This window comes from Populus euphratica, unplaced genomic scaffold, assembly GCF_000495115.2.
Source record: "Populus euphratica unplaced genomic scaffold, PopEup_1.0 scaffold59.1, whole genome shotgun sequence".
Taxonomy (NCBI): domain Eukaryota; kingdom Viridiplantae; phylum Streptophyta; class Magnoliopsida; order Malpighiales; family Salicaceae; genus Populus; species Populus euphratica.
In genome coordinates this window covers 524,512-537,465 of record NW_011499940.1, presented here as the reverse complement: position 1 = coordinate 537,465, position 12,954 = coordinate 524,512, and the positions used below count along the sequence as shown (strand labels likewise).

General features: G+C 31.0%; 1 protein-coding gene across 1 annotated transcript; it reads left to right on the top strand.

The window, feature by feature from the left end:
* The first annotated feature begins 599 nt into the window (after positions 1-599).
* On the top strand, positions 600-4,845 carry LOC105136927 (probable mediator of RNA polymerase II transcription subunit 26b). Its single transcript, XM_011042443.1, has 9 exons — positions 600-1,730; positions 1,941-2,009; positions 2,115-2,197; positions 2,854-2,906; positions 3,017-3,141; positions 3,254-3,281; positions 3,397-3,707; positions 3,780-3,870; positions 4,134-4,845. Exons 1-9 carry the CDS (start codon positions 1,179-1,181, stop codon positions 4,265-4,267), a joined length of 1,446 nt encoding a protein of 481 aa, XP_011040745.1. The 5' UTR covers positions 600-1,178; the 3' UTR covers positions 4,268-4,845.
* Positions 4,846-12,954: the final 8,109 nt, after the last annotated feature.

Genomic DNA, 12,954 nt, shown 5'->3' with positions numbered 1-12,954 from the left:
ATTATCGGCCATGGTGACTCGGCAAGGAACCGAGTCAATAAGCTCTCCAAACTTTATTCCAACAAGGAAAGAGCTTTGAACGGTGACCCTTTATATATTCTTGATGCCTTTAAGGGTTTGCTTTTATTTTTTTAATGATCCTTTGTAAGAAAAATCTTTTAAAAAATATAAAAACACATCTAAAAAAATTATTTTAGATAAAACCAGCTCGAGCAAGCTCTTGTAAGTTATCAAGTAAATCTGATAAATTCAAAAAATAACATAAAAAATATGATTTTAGATTTATAAAAAATATTTGTATGTATATTATTGGGTAAAAATCTTAAATTCTTGATAAAAATCTTGATAGAAGGATAAATCCAATCAATTATTGTTTGATTTTACATTTTATATTATTTTTGCTGGTAGATTTAAAGATTTTGATAGAGATTAACATTCTTAAGTTTCTTTTTTTAAAAAAAAATATTAAGAAAATAAATTAAAGTATAGAGTAAAATAAAGATAAAAATCATTCTATCTTTTCTTAATTATCGTTTTATGTTTTTTTTATCTAATATATTTTTTTTTTTAAAAAAAGGCTTAGAACAGTTTCAAGGAAAGGGGGTTTGCTTTTGTTTTTGTTTTGTTAGCTCTCTCTCTGCCTTGTACCACACAGCATCTGCTGGTATTTTGTGGAGGAAACCAAACAGAAGGAAAGGGAGAAAGAGAAAGAAACAAAATTTCGAAATTATTTTCTTTTATTTCCTACTACATACAAAGTTTCGAATTTTCCAGGACTTTTTTTTCCTTGTGAAAATTTTCTTCTCTCCTTGCAACGAGAAAGCAAAAAACCATAAACAAAACAAAACCCCGCGTTAGTTTCTGTTAGATACTTCGATTCTGTTTTGATCACCATCCTCAACTTATCCACAAAATCCTATCTTTAACGTAACCGAGACAAAACAGAAACCAGAAGGAAAAACAATAAATTTATTTTTGTGAGCAATCGATTTTCAATCTTGTATCGATCAGATTTGGAAAAAAGATTGTTTTTTTAATTCTGGGTTTATCCCAAAGATCGGTTTTTGTTTTTTGTGGTTATGAAAGTCTAATGAATGTTAACTTTCTGTTTCTGGGAGTTGCCAAGTTTGTATAGAAACTGATATAATCGGGTTCTTGATTCGGGTCATCGAGCTACAATGAAATCTGTGTCACTTGATTATTGGAGGAATTATTTCAGGACAGCAAGTTCTGATATTTTTGGTATCATTGATCATGCAATCTTGGTTGCAGCATCTGATTGTCCTAAAGAGTTTAAATTGCGCAGAGATCGAATTGCAGAGCGTTTGTTTTCTTGTAGATTGATAACGTGTTCGGGCTGTAACCGGGTTGAGTTGGCGGTGCCGGGTCATGATGAAGGTGTGAGTGATGATGGAGGTTGCTGTAGCAAGAGAAGGGATGGTGATAATTCTGGTGGTGGTGTTGGTGGTGATGGTGATGGTGATGATGTTGATATAGATATGGATGATGGTGGGTTTGAGTACGAGGGAGGTGGTAGTAAAGGGAGCAAGGTGAATAGTAGTAATAGAGATAATGATATTGATAATGGAGAAGTGAATGTGAATGATCAGTTGGTTTGTAATTTTAGTTATGGAGATGCTGAAGCTTTAACTGATGAGATTGAAGAGGTTTCTCAGACTGTTGATGAGGTTTTGAGAATTAAAGACATTCTTTATAACAGCCAAGATGAGGTATGTTAATTATATCTAAACAGCATTTGAGTTTTTTTAGCTTATTTGGGTGAGTGGATTGTTAAATTATCTGGTTTTATGGATCCTTTAAAATGGGTTTGGAGATTTTTTAGAATTGTTGTTGTTTGGTTGGAGATTACTGAAACTTTGTTCTGTGTATTTGAGTTTTCTGACGTCTGATTGGTGGTGCTTTGATTGTTCTTATGACAGTCTGATTCCGTGTTGCTTGAATCTTTGAGGAAGCTTCGACTGTTGGCTTTGACTGTGGATACTCTGAAGGTTTGATTCATTCTTCCTTTTAGTCTTTGAATTGAATTAATTTTGTCTGGCAGTACAAATTCTTTTACTCGTGTTTTTGTACTCATGGGGCTTGTCTATCACCAGGCAACTGAGATTGGAAAGGCTGTCAATGTCCTCCGGAAGCATGGATCAAAGCAGATTCGATATCTTGCACGGACTCTAATAGAGTATGTGCTTGTTTCCTGTGTTGTACAACAGCTTCTTTGTGCCTTGATGGATAACAAAGTAGTAGTATTAGTAGTAGTTTGTTGCTATGTGCTAGATAATTAGCAATTCGACCATGTCATAGGACTGCATCACATTCAACTTGGTTTCTGCTAGTTCTCCACCAGTTTTGCTGAACCGAGAATGAACTGCTGAGTTATTGCCACTCTCCAAACATTGAATACCTATGGTTGCCAAGATCATATATTCTAACATCTGTTGGAAGAGTTTTGGCATCCATTCAAGCATGAAATCTGTTGGCACTTTTTTGAGATGCTAGTTCTGCCTAATAAGCTACTTCATTTGTTAATCTGCTGGATCAGTTTGCTAGCTGCCCTTTCGTTTCTTCACCTTACATATGTGTATGAATAAGCCAAGTGATAAGTATCTGCAGGTAGTGGCATGTTTCTTAACCCATTTCAACCTTGGTATAATCATATATACGAGAAAATTAGTTTACTTCTTGTTGCTGGAGACATAGGGGTGTATAGGTGCCATAAATGATGACATTGGACTTCATACATGCACGTCATTTAGTTTATGATTCTTTAATGCTCTACTGAATTTTATTTGTTTATTTTCAATTATATAACATTTAAATTTTCTTATGTGGTTGCAGAGACTGGAAAGTTTTAGTAGACGAGTGGTATAGTACTGCAAATGCTATAAGAGGTACCCATTTGTTTGCTAGTACTCTGTCATCAGTAGAGATGCTTTTACCATTCTTTCCAACCCAATTAAAAAACTCTATCTGGCATCTGATTTTATGCTTGGATTTTTAGGTGATGAAGGTACTCCCGATTCTGTAAATCCCTCTGTTGTTGATGAAGAAGAAGGGCTTCCATCTCCTCCTTTGGATGAAGGAGCGTTCTTTGCTACTCAACCTACTTCAATGGAGCTCTCACAAGTACGCTTCTTTTCCATCTTTTGATTTATGTTTACGTTATAACTCAGGGTATTCTGTTTGGGGACTAACTGTTTGTACATTTTGTGTGTCCCTGTTGCTGCACTACATGAAGTTCTTTGATGGAATGGATGATGATGGAAGTGAGTTGAATTTGCTATCCTTTGTTCCTCTCTTTGATAGCTCTTGGTATTCGGTTCTTTATTTGAATTCCCCACTTCTTAGATTCATGATTATGAATGGGGGATGTTGTTTCAGATCCTCGAAACGGTGGGGAATTCATCAAGAACCGTGAAAGTGGACAGAGACCATCAGTGGAGAAACAAAATTTTGCAAAACAGAAACAACACACTTCTAATGGAGCAAGTGTCCTTTCCAAAGACAAAAGGAGTCAACAGATGAGGAGGCAAGAAGCTATTGTAAAGGCAAGCAAGCCTTCAAATGCCAATTCTGGACCTGGAAGACCTCTAAAGCAAAACATTCAGCAGAAGATGAATCAGGAACCACAGTTAATTCGGAAAACAGATAAGATTACCAGCCAGAGAAAGCCTCCAACTGGCCAGCAAGATGTAAGTATAAAAGGAGTTGCTATAGTTTTTAATCTACCGCTCTAGTTTAATCTGACACTATTGTTCATCTAGAAATTGAAGAATTCAGATGAAGTTGATGTCCGGATGAAACTTGAAGCCACAAAAAGGAAACTCCAGGAACGCTATCAACAAGCTGAGAATGGTTAGTGCCTTTGCATGGAGATTTTTTTATGTTTTTCTACTTTAAATCTGAATCTGCATCATTGTTACTGATAGTAATTTATTTGGATTGATTTTTAGTAACTTACTAAAATTCAGATATGAAATGTGGTGATGCATGAAACTGGTCCCAAGTTGTGCTTTTTGATATTATGAAGTAACTCGAAGCATGCTCTTATATAAATTTCTGTACAAATTTGAAGATGCAGATGATCTCTAACAGTTGTTTTCTTTATTTCTCCACAGCCAAGAGGCAAAGAACGATACAGGTAATGGAGCTGCATGATCTCCCTAAGCAGGGATATGTTCAGAAAAACCAGCCCATTAGACCAGGGAACCAAAACCGGTATTGGTCACATGGAAGGCGGCAAACATTTTAAGTTTAGCGGAATGCACATTCGTTGTCTTTCCAAGTATCATCCATTTGGGAAGTCAGCGGAAGAACACGAATAACTCAGACATGCTGTTGTTCGATCTACAAAGATAAACAATAAGAGATCTGTGTGTCAATCATACTGAAGAGTGGCCATTCTTGATTGCAGGGAAACAAACTTTAGAAACTCTAATCTCATGCTTAACACATTCAGTTATAGAGACTGTAGGGGGGTTGTTTTGTAATGCAGTCTGAATTCTTGACTTTGCACCAGGATGCATATCTGTAGAGAAAACTTTGATTTGCACCTGCCACCTTCAATTGACTGCTTCTCAACATGATACTTGCCCCCCTTTGTTGACCGCTAGTCAATCATATTTTCCCTTTAATTTTAACTCACAATTAGACCTTCACACCATTGAAATTGTATACTTGAGTTTGAACAGAATAAGTGCATGTCATAAAAGACCAGCTGTAAACTACTTGAGGGCATTGTACAAGGTCAAATCTCCATGTTCTTGTAGGAAATGCACTTAAATGTAACCTGACTCAAGCAAATAACAATAAAACTGCTTGACTATTTCAGCTTAATGATTCAAATTTCCCCTTTGTGATTAGCTCAACAGAAAAAAGCCATGAAAATTGAGGGGGAAAAAAGATTAAAAAGGGGGTCAAATCCTTGAGTTTGAATGTTGGTTTGTTGCCTGGTGACCAGAAATTTAGCACCAATTCCAACACCAAAATTCCTTGACAATGACTCACATTACAGAGACAACATATAAAAATTGCTACATGTTACATGTCTGAATGATTCCTATCCAAAATCGCCAAGCGCATGTGACAAGAGAAACATTGTCTTCTTCCATGGTTTTCTTAATTTCTAAAGTAACACTGTTGTCTTGAAAACTTTTATTGAAGGAAAGACTCAAAACTTTTGAGCAGAGAGGTCTCACCAAGTCATCCTTGCAATTCGCAAAAGCTAAAGGTAATGAATGGTTGATTGCATAGAGAAAAGAAAGATAGGGGAAAGGATGATTGTTGATAGGTAATGAGGCAACGATGGTCCCAATTTGAGCTCACATTATCCCACAGCACAGCATCTTGCTGCCAAAGAATATCCCCACTTTCTTCTCATCATGAAATCCCTACCTTTCTTTTCTTCTATATTTTATATTTTTATTCACCAAGAATCTGAACTTTCCTACAACTTTATCTGCAAAGAATATGTGATCATTTAATCTTCAAAGTATGTAATTGTTCTAGTTGATATTTTATGGGATTTTTTTTCTTCGTGAATTGGCATTTGGTACTAAATTTGATCAATTAAAAAACAGTTGGAGGATGTATTTTGGGTTGTATTCACCATGATAGTGATGTTGAACTGCAATTAATGTAAAAAAGAAAGAATTCAATGTGATGCATTTTTTTCGAGGACTATCAATGTCAACGTGACAAGTGCATTGTATCTAAATGGTACTATAAATAGGTGAATGGTTCAATGTTATTTAAGTGTATTTATTAAATTTTATTTATTGTTGATTTGTGTTAAAAATGAATGACATTTATTAAAGATATTAAATAAGTGTTATTTTATAATATAATATATTTAAATGTTTATAATAAATCTTGAAAAAAAGAAAATATTATGATTGCTCGGAAGTATTAGGAGTGCTTTTGGAATGCAATACAATGTATTTTTATAAAAATATCAATTAAAAATATATTAAAATAATATTTTTTTAAAATTATTTTCTCATATTAATCATATCAAAACTATATAAAAAAAACATATTAAAAAATAAATTTATTACCTTTTAGATGAAAAATAATTAGAAAAACACTTTAAAAATATATTGAACTCCATTACTAAATATAGTTTTAATAAATATTTTAAAAACATCACGTATCATTATTGCGAGAGCCAATGTTATAATGATCCTTTTGAAGCTAGGTTTGAAAGGCTTTTTGGTTGGTTAGAGAGTTACTATCAAATATTATGACTAGTAGGAGCCCCAACTAGTTTTTATAAAGATTCTAGAAACACGTCATTATTGTGAGAGCCAATGTTATAATGATCCTTTTCAGGCTAGGTCTGAAAGGCCTTTTGGTTGGTTAGAGAGTTATTATTAAGTATTATAACTAGTAGGAGCTCCAACTAGTTTTTATAAAGATTCTAGAAAAAAGACTGGTTGTGTAAAAAAAAAATATTAGCATTTTTAGTACACCTTACTTGAGGTAAGCTGTACTGTTTTTTATTATTTGCTATGGTCTGATACTGTTTATTTCTATCATCCTATTATGATAAGTTTGCTATAATAAACAAACCTTGATTTTTTAGGTCAATGCTATGGTCTGCTACTGTTTATTTCTATCATCCTACAAGTTTGTTATAATAAACAAACCTTGATTTTTTAGGTCAAGAACTCAGTTTAAGAATGTAAAATAATTTCAATTATTGTTTAAGTTTTTTTGGTGTAAAACTGAAATTTTTTCTATCGTATCATTCCAAATAAAATTTCAAATAAAATTCCTTGTAGATTTTATCCTTATATTTGAAGTAAATGGATTGTATTATTCACAATAATATTTTGAATTTCAACCTCATACAAGTTTTTATCCTTATATTAAAGTGAGTAATAAAATTATTATCCCTAATAATATTTTAGATATTAACTCTTGGGTTTTTTATTAATCCATTTTAGGCTTTTTATACTTATATATTTTCTCGTCAAAAATAATTTTTAAATATAGGTCAAAATCCTATGAAATTTTACAAACTTGTTATAAAATTCATACATTATATTTTAAAAAAAAAACATGCTAAACTAATCTTTTAAAAATCATGCAATGATCAATAATGTAGTATCTATTCATTTCGATTATTTCTTAAGCATCACAACTTTGTCAAAATAAATTTCAGTTGTAAACCATAACCCTAGAATCAAAAACCATTAAAATCGTATTATTAGTGCAAATAAACACTAAATTATTGATTAATCAAGTATAAGGAAGGGTTCTTTGCAAAGAAATAGACCAGAATTGATCTAAATTAAGGGGTTATGGCAATGTTCTTCCCACGAACACAAAAAACATTGTCCATAAACTAAAAAAAAACTCAACCATGCCTAACCCGCTGCCAAGCCTTAGAAGTGGGTATTTTTAGCTTCTAAAATATATATTTTTTATCCTAACAAGTCACAATACCATACACAAACTTGTTTAAATTTAAAAATTAATAAAAAATATCAAAACATCAAAATCAAGCATAAGGTATCATATCCAAAAACTACCAACCGAAAACAACCTACATGTTCGTTCATCACGAATTTAAAATTAGTTTTTTAAACTTATTTTATGCATGAACAGTCCTATTAAACCCACAATAAACACCATTGTTATAACATGCATAACTTAAGCTAAACGAAAATTAAAACAACATTATACATTAAAAAAAAAATTAAACAACAAATTTAATATAAAAAAACATAAAAAAGACTTCAAAAGAATATCATTAAATAAAAAAACATAATAATAAAGAAATAAATGCAGCATCACTTGTTAAGTATTCCAAAAAAAAATTCTATGCTTGTGAACATAAATATAAAACAAAACAAATAAAAAACAACAAAACATACCAAAAAGAACCTACTTTTAGATCCCTCGTAAATTTACAAAGCTTAAAAAAAAATTTGTTAAGGCTTTTAGACGACCTTTATTGTTTTAGTCATTAGTTCTAAATTCATGAATTTTGAATCTTGATTAATTAATAAACTTTTAATCTTTTTATATTGGCTCCTGATTTGGTCGATTCCAGCCCTTGTATTCAAATGTATTTTCTAGTTTGGTTCTTAGTTTTTGATTTTTTCAATCAAGTCTCTAATTACTTATCAAACTTTAATATTTATACAATGAAACCGTTGATTTAACTCTTAAAAATTATAATTCAACCGTTACACTTTAATTTCTTTCAATTAAAACATAAATTGACTTCAAAAATTTTTTTTTTTGTAATTAAACCTTAGTATATCTAATTGAGTCCTTGAACATTTAATTTTGAATTTTTCTTCTCAAATTGAATTTTTCTTTGCCAATAAAATCTTCATCAGTTGAAGATACACTATTAAATTTCTAAATCTTATATATTTTGATTTTTCTCAACTAATCTTCTTTAATTTCCTGTGTGTTTTGGTATATTTTTCTTCTTGATATATTTTCTTAATTTTCTTCAAATATTTTTTTTGTTTTTTGTATTTTATTTTATTTATTTTTTATTTATATGGGCCTCAAAATATATAACAACAACCCACTTGTGATATGTGAATAAAAAAGGGTGCCTTTTTTATATTCACTTAGATTTGATCTCATTATTTTTTAGATACAAAAAGCACAAAAAAAAAGATTCTAAAAGGAGTGGATTTAATTTTGTACAAGTCATCAAGATGAGAACAGAATAAGTATTCATTCGAAGAGTAATTTGCAGAACTTAATTATCCATCATAAAAATTAATCCTTCAAAGTATAATCTTTCAATCCCATGCTGATAAATAAAAAAATAATTCTACATAAATAAAATTAATAAAATTAAGTATTATAGCTGATTAACAATCCCATGCTGATAAAAAAAAATCACAAAAAAATATCAATCTTTCAAAGTATAATCTTTCAATTCATTTGAAGAATATTAATGTAACCCTAAAAGAAAAAATTATCCATCATTATTAATAATACAGAAGATTTCATGGTGATGGATCAAGCAATAAGAAATTATATTCTCCTTGCTATGAAAATCAAAATTCACAAATGTTTGAAAATAAGGTTTTAATTTGAAAATACATTGCCTGTTAGAAGAAGAACTATTAATGATATTCATAAATTGTTCATCTGAATATAGACACTTTCACTCGTACTTCTATGCCCCGACACTTTAACCACTCCAGTTCTTCATTGTCCTTCCCCTCTCGTAAGCTTGAAGAGGAGGTTGTTGGGAGAAAGATGGTGGGTTTCTTTAGCAAGCATGGGGAGCACAATTATTAAACTCAACTTGCAACTTGCCCTGAGGGATTCAATTGATAAATTCAGGATTTGCATCGAGTTTTAAGTTAAATAAATTTTAATATTAACTTGATTAAGCTCAAATAATCAGTGCATTAATTCATGGCTAGATTAATTCAATCGTGTAAAAATTAATAATTTTAAAAAGTAATTTAAACAAGAAATATATTTACAAGTGATTTAATAATCCAGACCAAGGTGAATTTTTTTTTATAAGTATGGGAGCATAATTATTAAAATCAACTTATTTTGATAGATTCATTTGATAAATTCCGGATTTGAATCAAGTTTTAAGTTAAATAAATTTTAATATTAACTTAGTCAAGCTCAAATCTGGATTAATTTAGTTGTATAAAAATCAATAATTTTAAAAATTAATTTAAATAACATATAGATTAATAAGTGGTTCAATAAGTCAGATCAGGGTAGGTTATTTTTAAGAAAAAAAACATGAGGAGCACAATTATTAAACTTAATTTATCTTAATAGATTCATTTGAAAAATCAGAGTTTAGATCGAGTTTTAAATTAGTAAATTTTAACATTCACTTATCAAATTCAAATAATCAGTGTATTAATTTATGAATAGATTAATCCGGCCGTGTAAGAATCTACAATTTTTTTAAAAAAAAAAAACGACTAAAACAACAGATAGATTGACAAGTAATCCAGTGATCAGACTATTTCCTTTTCTCTCTGTGTCAAAATTTTAGGCATTTTTGGATTTTGGAGATGAATTTGGAGTGTTAAGCTGTGAAAAGACAGGGCATCCTCCTTCACAGTCCCATCATTCTGAGAATGACCCCAAGAACAGTAGCAGTAATATATTGAAAAGATAGATTGTATTCTGTTCTAGCATTTCCTTTATGCTTTTGTCTGCCTCTGCTACTTTGCCCTTTCGTGGCCTTCTTCTCTCTAGACTTGGGGCTGGTCTAGAGAGAAGTTTTATTACTTCAAAGTATATATATATATATACAGAAGAGTAAGAGAAAAAATCATATTTGATGCCATAAAAAAAATTAAGAATTATTTTTCATATTATTTTTTTAATTTTGTCTTTTATATTTTTTTTTCTTAGTGTCATGAGTATCACTTGAATACCTTAAATTTTGTTTTTGAGTTATAGGACTTCTCAGCCCATTCAATAAATATAATAATTAGTTTTTTAACACAGTATTTGTAAAAAAATATAATGAATTGAACAAGTAAATCCCATTATAGAAATGTAAATCTAATATTTTGTTGGGAAGTTTCATCGATTATTTTTTTCTAAAAAATAATTAGAGTGAAAAAATCTCAACAAGGAGTACAATTAGAGACCTGTTTTGTTTGATAAAACAGTGTATTATTTCCGTTGCACGGCACTGCTAAACACAATCTTTGTCTGAGCGAGCAAGAGTTGTTGTTGCTTATATTGCACCCTAGGCAGCCATGGACAAGCAAGAAAGATAGGCTAATTACTCTTGCTGTTTGACGATTTCCATCTATCTTTTGCCTTTTTGACGTCGTACACGAAGAAATCTTTAGACCAGAGCTTTAACAACACTTCTTGTTCATGTTTTTTTATTGGAGATTCCTGTCTTGTTAAACTCTTAAAACTGAAGTTATCTCTGTGTGTCCTAATCATTTGACACACATGGCTCACGTTTTTCACCTACCTTTAAGGGTTAGCTCTAGCCCACTTTCCACACGAAAAAATCCTTGCTTCAACTACTTTTTTTTAAAAAAAAAATTTAAGAAAATTACCTGAAAAATATATTTCATGAGTTCAAATAAACAGGTAAAATTTTAACTATTTAAATTAAAAACGAGCCCTGTTACAGCGAGAAAGAAAGGATCAATCAACAGCAGCATTTAAATTCAGAATTTTTAGTTTTTTAGTCTTCAATTGCCTATATATATATATATATATATATATTTATTTCAGTAGGCTTGTCTTGTGGTATTCACAATTTCTTTAATAATCTCCTTAGCCATATGAAATGATAAACATATAATATAGTAGTTATATATTCAACTTCACATGTTGAGAAAATGAACTACATGTGAATGTTATGTCTTCCATATAGAAAACAAAACTCGTACTATATATATATATATATATATATATATATGTTCTGATGAAGTTGAATATTATTACTCAAATTCAATGTTTGAGTGTAAAAGTTAAAATTCTGAAGAAAATGTGATTGGAAAAGTGTTAGGAAAATCAAACAACTACAAGCAGTAATTAATTGCAAAAGACAGATGGAAATCCAAACTACTCTTTTAATTTTTCTCAAAAACTTGTGCAAAAGTGGGGGCAAAGTCAGGCTTTTGGCAGGGCAATTGCCCACCAAAACAAAAGGTCATGCTGGCTCGACACAACATTTCCCATAAAATGCACATAAAAACCCTAAAAACTGATTTTGCTCTCCCTCTCTCTCGGTGATCCTGTCCCCTTCTCAACTTTCTAGGAGTATTTTTAGGGTTAGATTTTCTGTTGTTCAAGGGATGATCAAATCTTGGTACACGTTGGCTCTTGTCTTCAAGTAGAGTTAGATTTTCTGTTTCTTGGTTCGATATATGGTCAAGTTCAAATTCCTGTGACGACTTCCAGTACATTTCTATTGGTTTAATTATTAAGGAAACGGTAATGTCTTTTTTCTAATTTAACAAAAGTTTTTTTTAAAAAATAAACTGATAATATAAAAAGTCAAGTGGGAGTATAATTTAAAAAGAAAAATTAAAAATGAATAAAACATCTTAATTGTTCCCAAAAAAAAAGGGGAAATTTGATAATTTTCATGTGCTATTTACTCTTTTTTTTTCTGTCTATCAATATCTCTTCTGAGATTTATTATATCTAACCATATAAAAAATCCCAATTGAATCAATATTTTTCCAAATATAATTAATATTTTGTAAATAGTAATAAAAAATCAAGATGAGGTTAGGTAAAAAAAGGATGAAATTGTCAATCATTCCTTTTCCATCTCTATATTTTCAGAAATCTAAGGAGACCCGGTTTGGGGGCACCATGAGATTTGCTGGCCTATTCTTTTCCTCGTTGAGCCCTTGAATTTATGAATTATCTCAACAAAAGAACAAACCCTAACTAATTATTTCTTCTTTAAACTGTCAATCAAAGGGCTACAATTATTAAAAATAGGTTTTCAAAATCCCAATAATCTCCTCTCTGTCTCCCCCAACAACTGGATGGCAGCCATGTGTAAAGGCGTGGTACTTCTTTTCCCATTGGAAAACTAAAAATTAATGGCCTTGCAATGCATGCCATTGTCCCTACGGGGAAAGAAAGTCCCTTTCCATTCCATTTTGGTGATGAATGAGGGCAACAGATTTCAGTAGCTTGACCTAATTTCTAGCCAGCACTTGCCTTGATCATAAAAAATTATATGGCCATGGATAAGAATTTGATGTATGGCCTTATCCTTGGCCACCTAATCCTAAGGATAATTAAAACCAAAAATCACTACCTAATCACTTGGTTTCCTCTTCTAATCACACAAGTAAAGACCGTTTTAATCATCTCAAATTAGGCAGAAGTTTATAGGTGTCGTTTCTCACGTTTATGTCTTAATAAACTCTCACTCGTGAAGAATGGTTGACAGCTCATCAAAGTGACTCTTTCCATCTATCCAGC

Bases quoted from the DNA above. Each gene is read 5' to 3' on its own strand.
- LOC105136927 (XM_011042443.1), top strand. From the start codon at position 1,179: ATGAAATCTGTGTCACTTGATTATTGGAGGAATTATTTCAGGACAGCA. The intron at 2,010-2,114 runs GTTTGATTCATT...GTCTATCACCAG, and splicing joins TGACTGTGGATACTCTGAAG to GCAACTGAGATTGGAAAGGC. The intron at 3,708-3,779 runs GTAAGTATAAAA...TTGTTCATCTAG, and splicing joins CTCCAACTGGCCAGCAAGAT to AAATTGAAGAATTCAGATGA.